The sequence below is a fragment of the Pseudophryne corroboree genome, chromosome 2, assembly GCF_028390025.1.
Source record: "Pseudophryne corroboree isolate aPseCor3 chromosome 2, aPseCor3.hap2, whole genome shotgun sequence".
NCBI classification, from domain to species: Eukaryota; Metazoa; Chordata; class Amphibia; order Anura; family Myobatrachidae; genus Pseudophryne; species Pseudophryne corroboree.
In genome coordinates, this window is record NC_086445.1 from 752,204,152 (window position 1) to 752,221,507 (window position 17,356).

The 17,356-nt window shown below is 42.6% G+C and overlaps 1 protein-coding gene across 1 annotated transcript in view; it reads right to left on the reverse strand.

Moving 5' to 3' along the window:
* The window catches only part of AMPD1 (adenosine monophosphate deaminase 1), a 398,148-nt gene that overhangs the window by 188,766 nt on the left and 192,026 nt on the right, over window positions 1–17,356 (reverse strand). The window contains exon 6 of the mRNA XM_063955432.1: window positions 5,716–5,845. Within this exon, the coding sequence (XP_063811502.1) occupies window positions 5,716–5,845 (130 nt within the window). The remainder of the gene's footprint in view (window positions 1–5,715; window positions 5,846–17,356) is intronic.

Sequence of the window (17,356 nt, forward strand, 5' to 3'; positions counted from 1 at the left end):
GTGAGGTGGTTTGTTTAAGTCAGGCACCCGGGGAGACACCTGTTGTCCGTGGGAGGAATAGGGCCGTTGACATGCCTGGTGAAAATACCAAAAAAATCAGCTCTTCGGTGTGGAAGTATTTCACCAGAAATGCGGACAACATTTGTCAAGCCGTGTGTTGCCTTTGTCAAGCTGTAATAAGTAGGGGTAAGGACGTTAACCACCTCGGAACATCCTCCCTTATACGTCACCTGCAGCGCATTCATAATAAGTCAGTGACAAGTTCAAAAACTTTGGGCGACAGCGGAAGCAGTCCACTGACCAGTAAATCCCTTCCTCTTGTAACCAAGCTCACGCAAACCACCCCACCAACTCCCTCAGTGTCAATTTCCTCCTTCCCCAGGAATGCCAATAGTCCTGCATGCCATGTCACTGGCAATTCTGACGAGTCCTCTCCTGCCTGGGATTCCTCCGATGCATCCTTGCGTGTAACGCCTACTGCTGCTGGCGCTGCTGTTGGTGCTGCTGGGAGTCGATGGTCATCCCAGAGGGGAAGTCGTAAGCCCACTTTTACTACTTCCACCAAGCAATTGACTGTCCAACAGTCCTTTGCGAGGAAGATGAAATATCACAGCAGTCATCCTGTTGCAAAGCGGATAACTGAGGCCTTGACAACTATGTTGGTGTTAGACGTGCGTCCGGTATCCGCCGTTAGTTCACAGGGAACTAGACAATTTCTTGAGGCAGTGTGCCCCCGTTACCAAATACCATCTAGGTTCCACTTCTCTAGGCAGGCGATACCGAGAATGTACACGGACGTCAGAAAAAGACTCACCAGTGTCCTAAAAAATGCAGTTGTACCCAATGTCCACTTAACCACGGACATGTGGACAAGTGGAGCAGGGCAGGGTCAGGACTATATGACTGTGACAGCCCACTGGGTAGATGTATGGACTCCCGCCGCAAGAACAGCAGCGGCGGCACCAGTAGCAGCATCTCGCAAATGCCAACTCTTTCCTAGGCAGGCTACGCTTTGTATCACCGCTTTCCAGAATACGCACACAGCTGAAAACCTCTTACGGCAACTGAGGAAGATCATCGCGGAATGGCTTACCCCAATTGGACTCTCCTGTGGATTTGTGGCATCGGACAACGCCAGCAATATTGTGTGTGCATTAAATATGGGCAAATTCCAGCACGTCCCATGTTTTGCACATACCTTGAATTTGGTGGTGCAGAATTTTTTAAAAAACGACAGGGGCGTGCAAGAGATGCTGTCGGTGGCCAGAAGAATTGCGGGACACTTTCGGCGTACAGGCACCACGTACAGAAGACTGGAGCACCACCAAAAACGCCTGAACCTGCCCTGCCATCATCTGAAGCAAGAAGTGGTAACGAGGTGGAATTCAACCCTCTATATGCTTCAGAGGTTGGAGGAGCAGCAAAAGGCCATTCAAGCCTATACAATTGAGCACGATATAGGAGGTGGAATGTACCTGTCTCAAGCGCAGTGGAGAATGATTTCAACGTTGTGCAAGGTTCTGCAACCTTTTGAACTTGCCACACGTGAAGTCAGTTCAGACACTGCCAGCCTGAGTCAGGTCATTCCCCTCATCAGGCTTTTGCAGAAGAAGCTGGAGGCATTGAAGGAGGCGCTAAAAGGGAGCGATTCCGCTAGGCATGTGGGACTTGTGGATGGAGCCCTTAATTCGCTTAACAAGGATTCACGGGTGGTCAATCTGTTGAAATCAGAGCACTACATTTTGGCCACCGTGCTCGATCCTAGATTTAAAACCTACCTTGGATCTCTCTTTCCGGCAGACACAAGTCTGCTGGGGTTCAAAGACCTGCTGGTGACAAAATTGTCAAGTCAAGCGGAACGCGACCTGTCAACATCTCCTCCTTCACATTCTCCCGCAACTGGGGGTGCGAGGAAAAGGCTCAGAATTCCGAGCCCACCCGCTGGCGGTGATGCAGGGCAGTCTGGAGCGACTGCTGATGCTGACATCTGGTCCGGACTGAAGGACCTGACAACGATTACGGACATGTCGTCTACTGTCACTGCATATGATTCTGTCACCATTGAAAGAATGGTGGAGGATTATATGAGTGACCGCATCCAAGTAGGCACGTCAGACAGTCCGTACTTATACTGGCAGGAAAAAGAGGCAATTTGGAGGCCCTTGCACAAACTGGCTTTATTCTACCTAAGTTGCCCTCCCACAAGTGTGTACTCCGAAAGAGTGTTTAGTGCCGCCGCTCACCTTGTCAGCAATCTGCGTACGAGGTTACTTCCAGAAAATGTGGAGAAGATGATGTTCATTAAAATGAATTATAATCAATTCCTCCGTGGAGACATTTACCAGCAGCAATTGCCTCCACAAAGTACACAGGGAGCTGAGATGGTGGATTCCAGTGGGGACGAATTGATAATCTGTGAGGAGCGGGATGTACACGGTGATATATCGGAGGATGATGATGAGGTGGACATCTTGCCTCTGTAGAGCCAGTTTGTGCAAGGAGAGATTAATTGCTTCTTTTTCGGTGGGGGTCCAAACCAACCCGTCATTTCAGTCACAGTCGTGTGGCAGACCCTGTCACTGAAATGATGGGTTGGTTAAAGTGTGCATGTCCTGTTTATACAACATAAGGGTGGGTGGGAGGGCCCAAGGACAATTCCATCTTGCACCTCTTTTTTCTTTCATTTTTATTTGCGTCATGTGCTGTTTGGGGAGTGTTTTTTGGAAGGGCCATCCTGCGTGACACTGCAGTGCCACTCCTAGATGGGCCAGGTGTTTGTGTCGGCCACTAGGGTCGCTTATCTTACTCACACAGCTACCTCATTGCGCCTCTTTTTTTCTTCTTTGCGTCATGTGCTGTTTGGGGAGTGTTTTTTGGAAGGGCCATCCTGCGTGACACTGCAGTGCCACTCCTAGATGGGCCAGGTGTTTGTGTCGGCCACTAGGGTCGCTTAGCTTAGTCATCCAGCGACCTCGGTGCAAATTTTAGGACTAAAAATAATATTGTGAGGTGTGAGGTATTCAGAATAGACTGAAAATGAGTGGAAATTATGGTTTTTGAGGTTAATAATACTTTGGGATCAAAATGACCCCCAAATTCTATGATTTAAGCTGTTTTTTAGGGTTTTTTGAAAAAAACACCCGAATCCAAAACACACCCGAATCCGACAAAAAAAATTCGGTGAGGTTTTGCCAAAACGCGGTCGAACCCAAAACACGGCCGCGGAACCGAACCCAAAACCAAAACACAAAACCCGAAAAATTTCAAGTGCACATCCCTATTGTTTAGCCGTTCTTTCTGGCCACCATACTTTAGTTTAATTATTCACAGTTAATAGTTCACTTAAATAAATAGCTAACAATTTCTGCTAAATTCAAGTCTCCGTGTCTTTATTTATTATAGTTAAGTGTTAAGATGTAATGGTTTATGTTACGGACAATCCTCAGACTATATGAGGTTTAGGAGAACGAATTGACAGAATAGGAGAGGAGTGGGTTAAACCTCAGCTAGTCTGGGGGCAGGACGGTAAGGCATTATGGGAGTATTATTGTTAGCCAATAGGAATGAATGTTGGGGGTAGGTGGAATGGGTTCTTAAGCCTGAGAAAGGGGCTGGGTCAGCCTCTTCTGCTTTTGTCGTCCCACCCTCCCTCCCTACTGGTGGTGTTTGATTTTGTTGTTGCGTTGGCTATTTTCGTGTCTTTATTTATTGTAATTAAGTGTTAAGATGTTATGGTTTATGTTACGGACAATCCTCAGACTATATGAGGTTTATAGTATTCCCATGTAATATATGTATGTACTGCTGATAATAGTATCCCCATGGAATGTATGTAATGCTGATAATAATATCCCCATCTAATATATGTATGTACTGCTGATAATAGTATTCCCATGTAATATATGCATGTACTGCTGATAATAGTATCCCCATGTAATGTATGTAATGCTGATAATAGTATCCCCATGTAATATATGCATGTACTGCTGATAATATTATCCCCATGTAATATATGCATGTAATGCTGATAATAGTATCCCCATGTAATATATGCATGTACTGCTGATAATATTATCCCCATGTAATATATGCATGTAATGCTGATAATAGTATTCCCATGTAATGTATGTAATGCTGATAATAGTATCCCTATGTAATATATGCATGTACTGCTGATAATAGTTGTCCCATGTAATATATGTATGTACTGCTGATAATAGTATCCCCATGTAATGTATGTAATGCTGATAATAATATCCCCATCTAATATATGTATGTACTGCTGATAATAGTATCCCTATGTAATATATGCATGTAATGCTGATAATAGTATCCCCATGTAATATATGCATGTACTGCTGATAATAGTATTCCCATGTAATATATGCATGTACTGCTGATAATAGTATCCCCATGTAATATATGCATGTACTGCTGATAATAGTATTCCCATGTAATATATGTATGTACTGCTGATAATAGTATCCCATGTAATATATGCATGTACTGCTGATAATAGTATTCCCATGTAATGTATGTAATGCTGATAATAGTATCCCCATGTAATATATGTATGTACTGCTGATAATAGTATTCCCATGTAATGAATGTAATGCTGATAATAGTATCCCCGTGTAATATATGCATGTACTGATGATAATAGTATTCCCATGTAATGTATGTATGTATGTATGTACTGCTGATAATAGTATCCCCATGTAATATATGTATGTACTGCTGATAATAGTATTCCCATGTAATGAATGTAATGCTGATAATAGTATCCCCGTGTAATATATGCATGTACTGATGATAATAGTATTCCCATGTAATGTATGTATACATGTACTGCTGATAATAGTATCCCCATGTAATATATGTATGTACTGCTGATAATAGTATTCCCATGTAATGCATGTACTGCTGATAACAATATCCCCGAACCCCATGTAATATGTGTATGTACTGCTGATAATAGTATCCCCATGTAATATATGTATGTACTGCTGATAATAATATCCCCATGTAATATATGTATGTACTGCTGATAATAATATCCCCATGTAATATATGTACTGCTGATAATAGTATCCCCGTGTAATATATGTATGTACTGCTGATAATAGTATCCCCATGTTATATATGCATGTACTACTGATAATAGTATCCCCATGTAATATATGTATGTACAGTACTGCTGATAATAGTATCCCTATGTAATATATGTGTATAGTGCTGATAATAGTATCCCCGTGTAATATATGTAAGTACTGCTGATAATAATATCCCCATATAATATATGTATGTACTGTTGATAATAATATCCCCATGTAATATACTGGTATGTATGTACTGCTGATATTAGTATTCCCATGTAATATATGTATGTACTGCTGATAATAATATACCCATGTAATATATGTATGTACTGCCGATAATAGTATTCCCATGTAATATATGTATGTACTGTTGATAATAATATCCCCATGTAATATACCGGTGTGTATGTACTACTGATATTAGTATTCCCATGTAATATATGTATGTACTGCTGATAATAATATACCCATGTAATATATGTATGTACTGCCGATAATAGTATTCCCATGTAATATATGTATGTACTGCTGATAATACTTGTGCAGAAGATTCTATTTTAATTTTATTTTAAATTAGAAACAATTTTCTACCTTTCCGGAGAACACTACACATTACCTTTCTGCAGTTGTAAAAATCTCGGTGTGGGTTATTTTTCAGCTCTTTCAGTTCTTCCATCTCGTTCAGCATTTCATGGACCTTGTATTTAGATGACAAAAACTTCAGGCGTCGATGGGTGTAAGTCTTACTGCAAGCAAACATTTGTAAACTTAATTTAGGTATCACATTTATATCATAGTATATACTGTACATCCAATGTTGACTATACTAATATAAAATGTTCTGTTTATTTTATGTAGATATTTTTGTGCAGTTTGAAAGTATTTTGTGATGGCATATGACATATGCTGCCTCACACAGTAGTGGTACAGATGTGACAGACACCTCTTTACATGTAAGAAACAGCTCGCCTCCTCACTGCCAGCGGTTTGTAGTGGAGAGCAGCTATCCTAGACAAAGGACAAATTGGGGCCACTCCATGGGTGGGCTGACATACAGTACCCAATCACAATTATGAGGCTTTAGATGTGGGCATACTATTTATTAAGTGCAGCTGAGAGTAGAAACAAGCAACACAAGAAAACCCCCTCCCGCACTTATATACATGGGTTGGGAGGAGACCCAGGAGACCGCCGGTCACAATAACCATGGCAGGATCCCGGCTGTTACGTGGCCGGCGGGGGTGAGCGCAACAAAACCCCTTGCGGCCACGGTGGCTCTCTGTGCTCGTCACAGGTTCTATTCCCACTCTATGGGTATCCCAGCGTCGGTATTGTGATCCCTTATATACCACCTATAGAAAGATAATCACTATGTATAGATAAAGAAAGATAATCAATATGTAAAAAATTCAGGGAATACACTATTTGCAGCCCATAAAGCTAGTGGCATAAGTTCATCCCAGTCGCACAGTGGCAAAATAAATGTCGGTGCCCTCCTACACGTATATGTAAATATATATATATATTTATATATATATATTTAAATAGAGAGAGAGAGAGAGAGAGAGAGAGAGAGAGAGAGATAGTCCGGAACTCCAAACAACAAAAGTTATCTGCAGCCAGCCAGTGCCTTCACACGGGAATCCATATGGAAAGCAGTAGTGCGGCACTCATAGCTTTGAAAATATATATACAGGTATGTTAGACTATAGGGCAGCAGGGTAGAGGGGAAGGGGATGGGGCATGCCTGGTCCAGCAGAAGGGAGGAAATACATCTGCAGCAGCACATGGGTGGCTGGTCCTAGAGGAGGGACCAGCCACCACTTACAACAAATCACTTGCAGGGGAGGCGGACGCAGCAGAGATTGGATGCACTCACTGCCACTGCTAGCCCTCCTCCTCTCATTCGAGCTTATTAAAGCTCGGGGAGAGATAAAATTGTAACAGATTACGCACCGGCAATTTTCTGCCTTACACTTTATAGGCTGTGTTTGAAAAATGACAGTTAGGAGCAGGTTGGTTGGTACATTATCTGTCACAATTTTAGCTCTCTCCAATCTTTTATAAAGAGTCCCCTAAAAGCTTTATTATAATAATTAGTGCATTTCCTTTAAACAACTTGCTCTCTTTTCTGTTGTCATATAAGACACAACAGCAGTACTGTAGCTTACTATATACAGTACACACTCTGATCTATTATCACACACATTCCATGACTCTTCAGCTCAAGGGGGCTGCAAAGGGGATTTGTGAACTTGGACAGCAGTCAGCAGTGACCAGTGGCAGATTTTACCTATGGGCTGCAGGGCCCCCAGGTAAAATTCACCACCCCACTCAGTGTCAGTGAGCCAGATGCCTTCTGTGAGACTGCACTGGCTTCACTGTAACTGGCATTGACTTCCTATTGAAAGTCCTGTCAGTCAGAGACACACAAGGCAGTTCCACTGGGAGGTGGTTCCTCCCTCTGGGACTACTAGACTGGGCTGCAAAAAGCAGAAAGCTGGTTTCCTATAGGAAGCCACTCCCTGCCTTTCGTGCAGCCCAATCTGAATTCTTTGGGCTGCATCTGATGCAGTCAATAGAGGCTGGGTGTTTGCGCAAGAGCAGTCACACTGCAGCATCTGCACATGCGCCGGTCCCAGCAACTGACAGATCAATTGCCCATGGGCTGGCTGTCTTGTCTCCTCTCCGGGCACGGTGGTAGTGGCAGCCCCCTACTAAAATGAAGTAGGAGCCGCCGCTGGCAGTGACTGTAGCAAATCAGTATGAAATGAGTGGAGAGAGATCTGTCCTAGTTTAGCAGCCCCCCTCGGTCTTTCTTTCATTGTACACCTCTGGCAGCTGGAACCCGGCGACCAGTGTCTCCAATGTCTCTGTAAGTTACGGAGTTACGTCACTGCATCAAAGGGGTATTTGCTCTCCTGACCAAGATATCTGACATGGGTTCTTAATAACCTGCAAGACTGCAAAGACATTATGGCAGTACGGCAGGGCAGTACGGATGGTGTAATGGTTAGCATTACTGCCTCACAGCACTGAGGTCAGAGGTTCGTGTCCCACCATGGCCCTAACTGTGTGGAGTTTGTATATTATCCCTGTACTTGCATGGGTTTCCTCCATGTACTCCCATTTCCTCACACAATCTAAACATAAACTGGAAGGTTAATTGACTCCTGACAAAAATTAACCTTATTGTGAAAGTGTGTGTGTGTGTGTGTGTGTGTGTGTGTGTGTGTGTGTGTGTGTGTGTGTGTGTGTTTGTGTAGATGCGTTTAGGCCAGGTCATACTAGATGGGCCAAGTGATTCTTATCTGCCGTCAAATTATATGTTTCTATGACATGATGTACATTATTTTGCCACTGGAACTGCTGTGTTTGTAGGAAGGAACTGTTAATCATTTAGATTCCAGAGTAGAGTACTAAAGGGTTCCGTAGATTGACAAGACTTTAGAATAAACCTGGACTGCTACAATAATTATCATTCAAAATCTAAGCATAGGTGAAAGATGTCTCCTATTAGGTATAGGGTTAAAGCAATGACAGAGTCCACAATAGCTGTATTAATAGTTGACTAAAATAATTCCTAGTGAGACATGCCTCAGGTTTAGGTACACCCCAGAGAGTCAAATATTGAATAGTAGGAAGTAAAGAGAGAGGAACTCTCATGTTTTTTTGGAGGCCTTCTTATGGAAATTATGACATTTATGGGTACATTTACTAAGCAGTGATAAGAGCGGAGAAGTGAGCCAGTGGAGAAGTTGCCCATGGCAACCAATCAGCACTGAAGTAACATCTATAATTTGCATACTATAAAATGATACAGAGCTGCTGATTGATTGATGGGGAAATTTCTCCACTGGCTCACTTCTCTGCTCTTATCACTGCTTAGTAAATGTTCCCCTTAGGCCGGTACCCCACATGGCTGCCAAACTTGGATTTCATTACATCCTGGCCTAGATGTACATTAGTTCGCTACTGGAGCTGCTATGTTTGTAGGAAATGTTAATCATTTGGATTTCAGATTAGAACCCTAATGGGTTCCATAAATTGACAAGAATTTAGAATAATCCTGGGCTGCTACAATTATCATTCAAAGTGCACTTCTGACTGCATTAAATAGCTAGCTACAAATGTACAAACGTTCTTTTTAAGATGATTCTATTTATGGTGCAATATTGGGAACATTGGCCCTCATTCCGAGTTGTTCGCTCACTGCTAATTTTAGCAGAATTGCTAATAGGCTAAAATCTGGCAGTTCTGCGCATGCGTAGGCACAGCAGGGTGCACGCGCTAAGCAAATTTACACAAAAAACGATGCTATTTTACTCACAGGCAAACAAAGCTTTTCAATCGCTCTGCTGATTCACAGGAAGTGGGTGTTTCTGGGCGGAAACTGGCCGTTTTCAGGGAGTGTGCTAAAAAACGCAGGCGTGCCAGGTAAAAACGCAGGAGTGGCTGGAGAAACGGAGGAGTGGCTGGTCAGACGCTGGGCATGTTTGTGACGTCAAACCAGGAACTAAACGGACCGAGGTGATCGTAATCTAGGAGTAGGTCTGGAGCTACTCAGAAACTGCAAGGAAATACTTAATAGCAGAATTGCTAATCTTTCGTTAGCAATTCTGCTATGCTAAGATACACTCCCAGAGGGCGGCGGCTTTGTGTTTGCATTTCTGCTAAAAGTAGCTAGCGAGTGAACAACTCGGAATGAGGGCCATAGTTGCTCCTAAGTAATTATTTTTATAACACTGTGAATTATATGTTTGTTGGTTATTCCAGTGGTTAACAAACATGGTCCTCAAGGCACCCTAATAGTCCAGGTTTTAAGGATATCCATGGGTGAGCACAGATGGATACATCTAATTGACTGAGGTACTAATTCATCTGTGCCTAAGCATGGTTATGTTTAAAACCTGGACTTCTGCTGGGCTGGGCACTTAGCATAGGCACCAGATCTCAATGCTGATGTTGCTTTATAACTGGGTCTCTTTCCTAGGAATCTCATTTCCCAGGCTGTTGGAGCTGTCATGCAGGTGAGGGCAGCTACCAGTGACCGAGGGGGGAGAGAGGAGACATAGAAGGGGAGGATGCTGAGAAACACAGAGTGAAGGGTAGGAAGCTGAGCGGCACAGAGTGAAGGGGAAGCAGGCTGAGAGACACATAGTGAAGGGTGGGAGGCTGAGAGTCACAGAGTAAAGGGGCGAGGCACAGAAGGAAGTAGGGGGCAAGCTGAGAGGCACAGAGTAAAGGATGGGAGTCTGAGAGGCCCAGAGGGAACGGGGGAGGTTGTAAGGCACAGAGTGACGGGGGCAGGCTGAAAGACACAGGTGGGATGCTGAGAGGCTCAGACTGAAAGGGGGGCAAGCTGAAAGACACAGGTAGGATGCTGACAGGCTCAGACTGAAGGGGGGGGCAAGCTGAAAGACACAGGTGGGATGCTGAGAGGCACAGACTGAATGGGGAATGATTGGTTGCCATGGGCAACTTCTCCACTGGCTCACTTCTCCGCTCTTATCACTGCTTAGTAAATGTACCCCTGAATGTCATAATTTCCATAAGAAGGCTTCCAAAAAAACATGAGAGTTCCTCTCTCTTTACTTCCTACTATTCAATATTTGACTCTCTGGGGTGATACAGCTAATTATTTACCTTTTAACATAAGCTATTTACTAATACCGTGTAGCCGTAATGGCCGCTAAACCACATGCACGTGCTACGCACTTCGTACGCTATTTGCGTACAAAGACCTCACACGTGGTACGCAATTTTACGTACACACGCTGCGCTGGGTGTACGGAATACACACAGCGAGCGTACACACAGACAGTAACCTTTATAAACTTTAAACACAGAATATGCTTACACTGTAAACCTTAATACCGTGGTACTATAATGGTGTAACACTGAACCTTTGTGAGTATGCAAGCTGTTTGAGCAATTGAGATGCTCTGAAACCCTTAGCACTTATATGGTGAATCACACAAACACTTGTTAAGGTTCCAACACCTTACCAGATGATTTTTAGTAAGTAAAAGGGAAAAGTACAGTTAACAGCTTATACACTACAGTCCTAACATTAATAACTAAACACAATAACTAAGCAGAAATACAAACACTAGCAAACGATTGCAAATACAAATAAACAGAAAGAGGATAAATGGCAAACACTTATAGGTTAGCTACAAAAGAACAATTGCATACATACAGAGTAACGAAATGGCCACAGAGAAACTTACACACTTGGGAATGAATCGCATGCGCTATCTGGAAACCAGCTCTCAGTCATCACGGGGAAAACCTTGTGGAGAGAAGTGAGGCTGGTCTGGCTATGGGGGTCTTTATATACACAACATACTGTACAATACAAAGGGCCCTACAATCTCATTGTTCATTGGACACAGGAATTTGTCTCTGCATTATAACAAAAGGTCATAGGTGGGTTCGTACGGGGGGATGTGTCTCTATCCAACTGCTCAGGTGGGAGGCATCCTCAGGACTCCCATCTCATGTGTAATAAAACAGCAAATACATTTAAATGTCCATAAACTTCTTTTAAACATAACTATACGCAGGAGCGACTAATCTCTTCCTAACCAACACCGGATTGTTTCTAATAAAATACTCTTCAGTTAGGTACTAGACACCACTGTTCAACCTTTGTCAGACCCTTCGTATCATGCAAAGAGGAATCCCTAAGTCCATGAACCATTTACACTAAACATACTTGCAGACATTATTAAGGGGATTAATATCTACAAAACACACTATAAAGGTTAACTATGCTATAAACGAGTCGCCCGCTACAAGCTCATAAACTCTACTGTAAATACGTATATACCGCGCGTAATCGCCGGAGCGAGCGTACGCAATTTGCGGACATGTGCACGTACAGCAGACTAAATGCACGAGCAGCGGGCATGTGCATGGGGTTAGTATATGGCAACGTGAAGCACGATATTTTTCGACTTTGACAGTCCACCCTTTGGCAGTCACCAATAACTGCCACTTCCTAAACAATTCAAACAGAAAAATATATGTCATCATGTAAATACCTTTTTATGATTGGGTAGAGGGAGGAGAGGAGAAGGTGGGAAAGATATGACCTAGTGAGATAATAAAAGCATGTGTGTATGAGATCCATGTCTGAGGGGCCATGTATCATTGTGCCGTACGTGTTTTAAATCAAGCTTCGAGGTATTGCGAAGTATACATTTGAATCCTTCTTATCCCTTATTAAGGGTCTGTGGATGTGCTGTCAAACTCTACCGAGCTCTTTCCGGCTTTTGGTTATAACAAATGGGGTGCACATTAGTTGATGATACATGAAGGGGGAGAATATGTGAATGCTAATATGTGAAAATCACCTGTCGACTATGTGGGATACTACCTGGAGGTTGTAGAGATGAAGATAAGAAACAAACGTTATAAATGCAGTCATATAACTATGTGAGGTTTAGTATACAGTCGCCGATTGGGGTCTTGTTGATGTCTTGTCTGGTGTCTTGTTGGGATCGTCGGGTCTTTACTGTAGCTTTGAGGTTTACTGGCAAACAAAAAGCTTCTTCAAGTGTCCATAAGAAGAATTACAGTCTCTAAAAAGCTCATCGGGTGTCTGTGACACAGTTCATCATTGGTCTTGTATAAATGGTCATCAAATTCTTCTTCCAGGCTGATCTCTTGGTACCTCTGGGAAAATCAAAGGAGAAACGGGTGAAAGAAACGGACCGTAGAATCATATCTTATCACAACATTGTCTCAATCGTTGGGTCATAAATTCACTTCAGGCAACACTTTTCCAATGTAACACAATCCCTCTGAGTTTGGGGCAAGGAACCTATACGCCTTTCTCCCACATATGAAATATGCGTCATCGGGGAGAACATATGAGATGGAAAATGACATAACCATATTACAAACCTTCCATGAAAACAGTCCTATCTCTAACTCTCTCATTTGTCTAGTACACATATCAGGCTGTATGACATGTGCACAGTATCCTGGTGATACTTCTCCAGCTCGCATGATCCTACTTCCTAGAGTGTACCTATACTGGAAATATTTTCCACTGTTGGCTATGTGGCGTATAAGCTCTGAATCTATGGGCATTCTGTCGGCTCTGTGTGAAAATGTCATGGTTTGATTACTCCATGACACTTCCCAATTTCCCGGCTTTCGGGGATTGGAAATGTTAAAGCATACTAAGGACCTATCTACATGATATTGGTGGAGCTTCAAACTAGGAGGACTAGAAATATTGAATCTCTTGTCCACCGGTCTCCCACCACTTAACTCAAGTACCTCTTCTGTCGTTAAAGGGAATGGTACTAGTCCTGATTTGCTATGACCTTGAGGTACTTGTGAGCACACCCAACAGTCTGTCTGATTTAACACTTTACACACCAATGAGTGATAGTCACTCAATGGATGCTGGTCCATGTTGATATTAAAACGGGACTGACATTCCTTGATGCAACCGTCCTCAACTATGTTGTCACAATTCCTACAGATACAATTCTCTTCAGCTAACAATCCTTCACAATGTCTATTAATAACATGGCTGCCAGATCGTTTTCTGATACTCGCCTTTTCTCGGTGATTGTGTTGTTCTTGGAACTCTACGCCTCAATCCTGATCATCAGATCCCATTCCAGATCCTTTCTCGACCTCACTGGTACTCTCACCGAAACAGACTGCTCTGGTCAACAACAGGGTCAACAGGAAAACACGGACTGCAGTCTCTTGGGGCGAGTCCATCTTACAGGAGGAGAAAGAGAAAGTTGTAATGGGGGGGACAGAAAATAATTGAAGGGGGAAAAAAACTTGTTACGATGATTTGTCCTCTGGTCTTGTTGTTCTTCTTGCTCAGATGTCATCTCAAAGGTGCTGTCTCTCAGTCTTCCCAAAACGTACACTCTGGTGATACAATATTCTTTCCAAATCAGCGATCTTTCTGTAAGGAGCAAAAATCTTGCATTACCATTTGTCTAACTGATGTGTGACATACCATCCGTAAAACATGAAAGAACAAAAAGAGAGAGAACAATTTGAAAAGGAAAAAACATTATCAGATTTTCATCAACAGGCTGTCACATCAACATGTCCACCAGTATCTCTGCATAATCTCCCCCCACCAGTATTTCCCCTCTCCACCCTTTGTGTCTGGCCAAACACAACGATGCTGGTAAGGTAGACCTCTGAAAAGACCAAGTAGCCATGTGACGTTTGAGTTCTGTTGGTGAAAGTTACAGATGAGAAGAAAACATTCAAAGATAAATTACAAAGTTTACCCGGCCGTTCCTGTGTCTACAAGGAACTGACCTCCCAATTTCATTAACTGTAACCTCAGGCTTATTGTCACGACTAATGATCAACTTTACTGACTGCACATTACAGATGCGGCCCAAACTTCTTCCTAGGTGATTCCTGATTACCATTTCGTGTGTCATGACTTTGCTCGTGTTTTTGTCTAGGGGGTTTATCTACCTTGTGTGTATCTTCAAAACCTACAATTTCGTGCAAAATGACCTTCCCTCTGGCAATTATAACATCTTATCACCTTTGACTTACTCACAGGGATCTGAGGCTTCTTATCTCCCTGTGCCTTCCTGTGCTTGCTGATGATTTGATCATGCCCAACAGCTGACTTTCTTAATGCAGCCACCGAGATATTTCTCCAGTTTGGTTGGGTGGTCTGTACCCTTGTTCTCAATACTACCTTTAAACCATCCATTAATACCTTAACCGCTATCTCTCTATGCTGTGCATGATATATAACACCGTACTTACCTGTGGACACGACCTCACCTGACCCTCCGTTAGGGGGTTTGACTACTGCCTTTACCGATTGGGTCGCGTCCACCTGGATGTCTTGTATGATGGCTGCTGGAAAAAGGTGCCGACATCGTGCTGGGCTCACTTTCTTGTTTGTAATCCTGAGGGAAGTTTAACATGGAGTGCAACTTGCACGGGTTAGAATTTGTACATTTATCAGTTTTCCTTCTATCATTATTACATTTGTTACAATTATTCTTATCATTAATAATACAGTTGCTAAGTGCACAATTATCATATACCAGTGTGTCATTCTCTGCAGCCATTTGTTCTCTATTTGCCATGTTTTTCTTACCAAAGTGAGAGTCAGCTGTGTAAGCTAATCCTCCTTGTATCTCACCTTCCCGTTGCCATAACTGTAAACAATCATAATGCCTAATCCTCTGTTTTGCAGATGTTATTAGACATATCCTTTTCTTTAAATTTTGTAACACCTCAGGACTAAAACTGCCTACTCGTGGGAACTTTTCCCCATTATGCACAGTCATTCGTTCCCACTCATTGCATAATACCTCTGCGTGTGATCCATATTTCTCACACATTATGTACCTCGCTAACCCGGCTGGGCGCGGAATATCATCAACCTGAACCTTGGTTGATCGCCCCTTACTTGAGCAACTGGCCCCCATTATTTGCAGGCTTTGCCTTCTCAGCGAACCCTTACAAAAAACCAAGTTCCCAGAGGTAAGGCGATGGTGAAAGTTTACCGAGTACCTTCACACACTCTCGCCCGCGTCGACCAATATGCCCACATGCTGCCTTAGCGCTGGCGTACTCAACCCAGGGCCCCTGCAACCTGAACCTCTATTTACTGGGACATGTGGGTGTGATCCGCAGAGCACTTACCCTTCCCAGTAAATATCAGTTGCTGGAGAATTCCTGAGTGATCAGCGAACCTCCCTTAAAATAAAAAAAACCTACACAAATCACATTAGAATGTACAAGTAGCGTTTATGATCCCACAGTAAATCTTAGTGGGTATCAAGGTAACAAACTAATGCACACACTTACGTGCGGTACAGTCGCACTGTGTATAAATAACTATTATTTATACGCCTTACGACCAGCGGAATCGGTTGTTTTGGGCTGCGAAACCTTCAGCCGGAGCTTTCTCAAAACGGGCCTATATGGGTATTGCGCCAACCCCCAGGGTTGCGCTCTCTACCTCTGACCTTTCTTAAGTCAGGGTTTTCAGAACTTCATATATGTACTTTTAACGGATTTCTGACTTTCGCGGACCTCCTGGTCTGCTGTAACACTATTTGCTCTCTTTTGCGTCGCTAACCCTTTCTTGGGCGCGGAATATTTATTTTAACGCGAGATGCCTCCCACGCCACCACGTGATATCACTCCACGGATGTACACACCTACGAGACTCGATTTCTAAGGTTCACCAAAGAGAAAAAAACTTTTGCATACACACGATCTTTCACCTCATATACTCTTTGACTTTTCTGTACAGAAAATTTTTCTTTCACTCAGGTATCACAGGCTAATCCCAGAGGAGTTGCAACAAGAGAAGGATCTTTTTTTTTTAAACTAGTTTTAGAAGACTGAAACCAATTTGTGCTATTATCGCGTTGCTCCCGTATCGCCTTACTAAAACAATGTTATCGTGTGATTTGTGTTTAGCAGGCGTATCCGTACGCTTGTTGCGTAATACACGCTACTTGCGTAGGCCTTTGCGTCGCATACGCTTGACTCGCACTCGGTGAGAGACACGTGTACACAGCCTAGATACGTCCGCAGTAACACAAGTAACACGTTTCTATAAATGTAAACGATATTTAACTATAATCGCTTACTGCACATCACACAGTATTCCACTGTAGCAATCTTTAATTAGGCCAGGCTATGTGTGTGCCTTACAATTACTCCTTTTAAGTATTTAATTTTATTTTTAACTACCAATAGCAACAAATCTTTCTCAGTACGTTATCAAATGCAAATGGCAAACAGGATGGTGAGATATGCGTAAAATACACAAATACAATACAATTCTAAATTAATCTAATATCATACATTGATGTAAGCACACATATATAGTATTACATCTATGTACTAATCACTATTACATCTATGAGACCCATTCACTTCTCTAATTTGCATATGAATGTGCCCTTGACTGTGTGTGAGGGTGAGTCTCTTCACTGCTGGGGAAAAAAAACAATTACACAGGTTAATTTGCATTTCAATGGCTATCCTACAACAAGCAGAGAATCCTAGAAGCTTGGAGGTAAAAGAAACCAAAGAAAAAAACAAACTTTGTTTTATCTGTGTGTGTCGTTCTTAAATCAAAATATTAATTTTACTATTAACTTACATTAAACCCTATCTGAACTATTTATAATTGATTATGCATGGGTTAAATAAATGCATTGGAAACTCATAAATGGTGATTTATTTTTGACGAAGGACGGCTGATTATT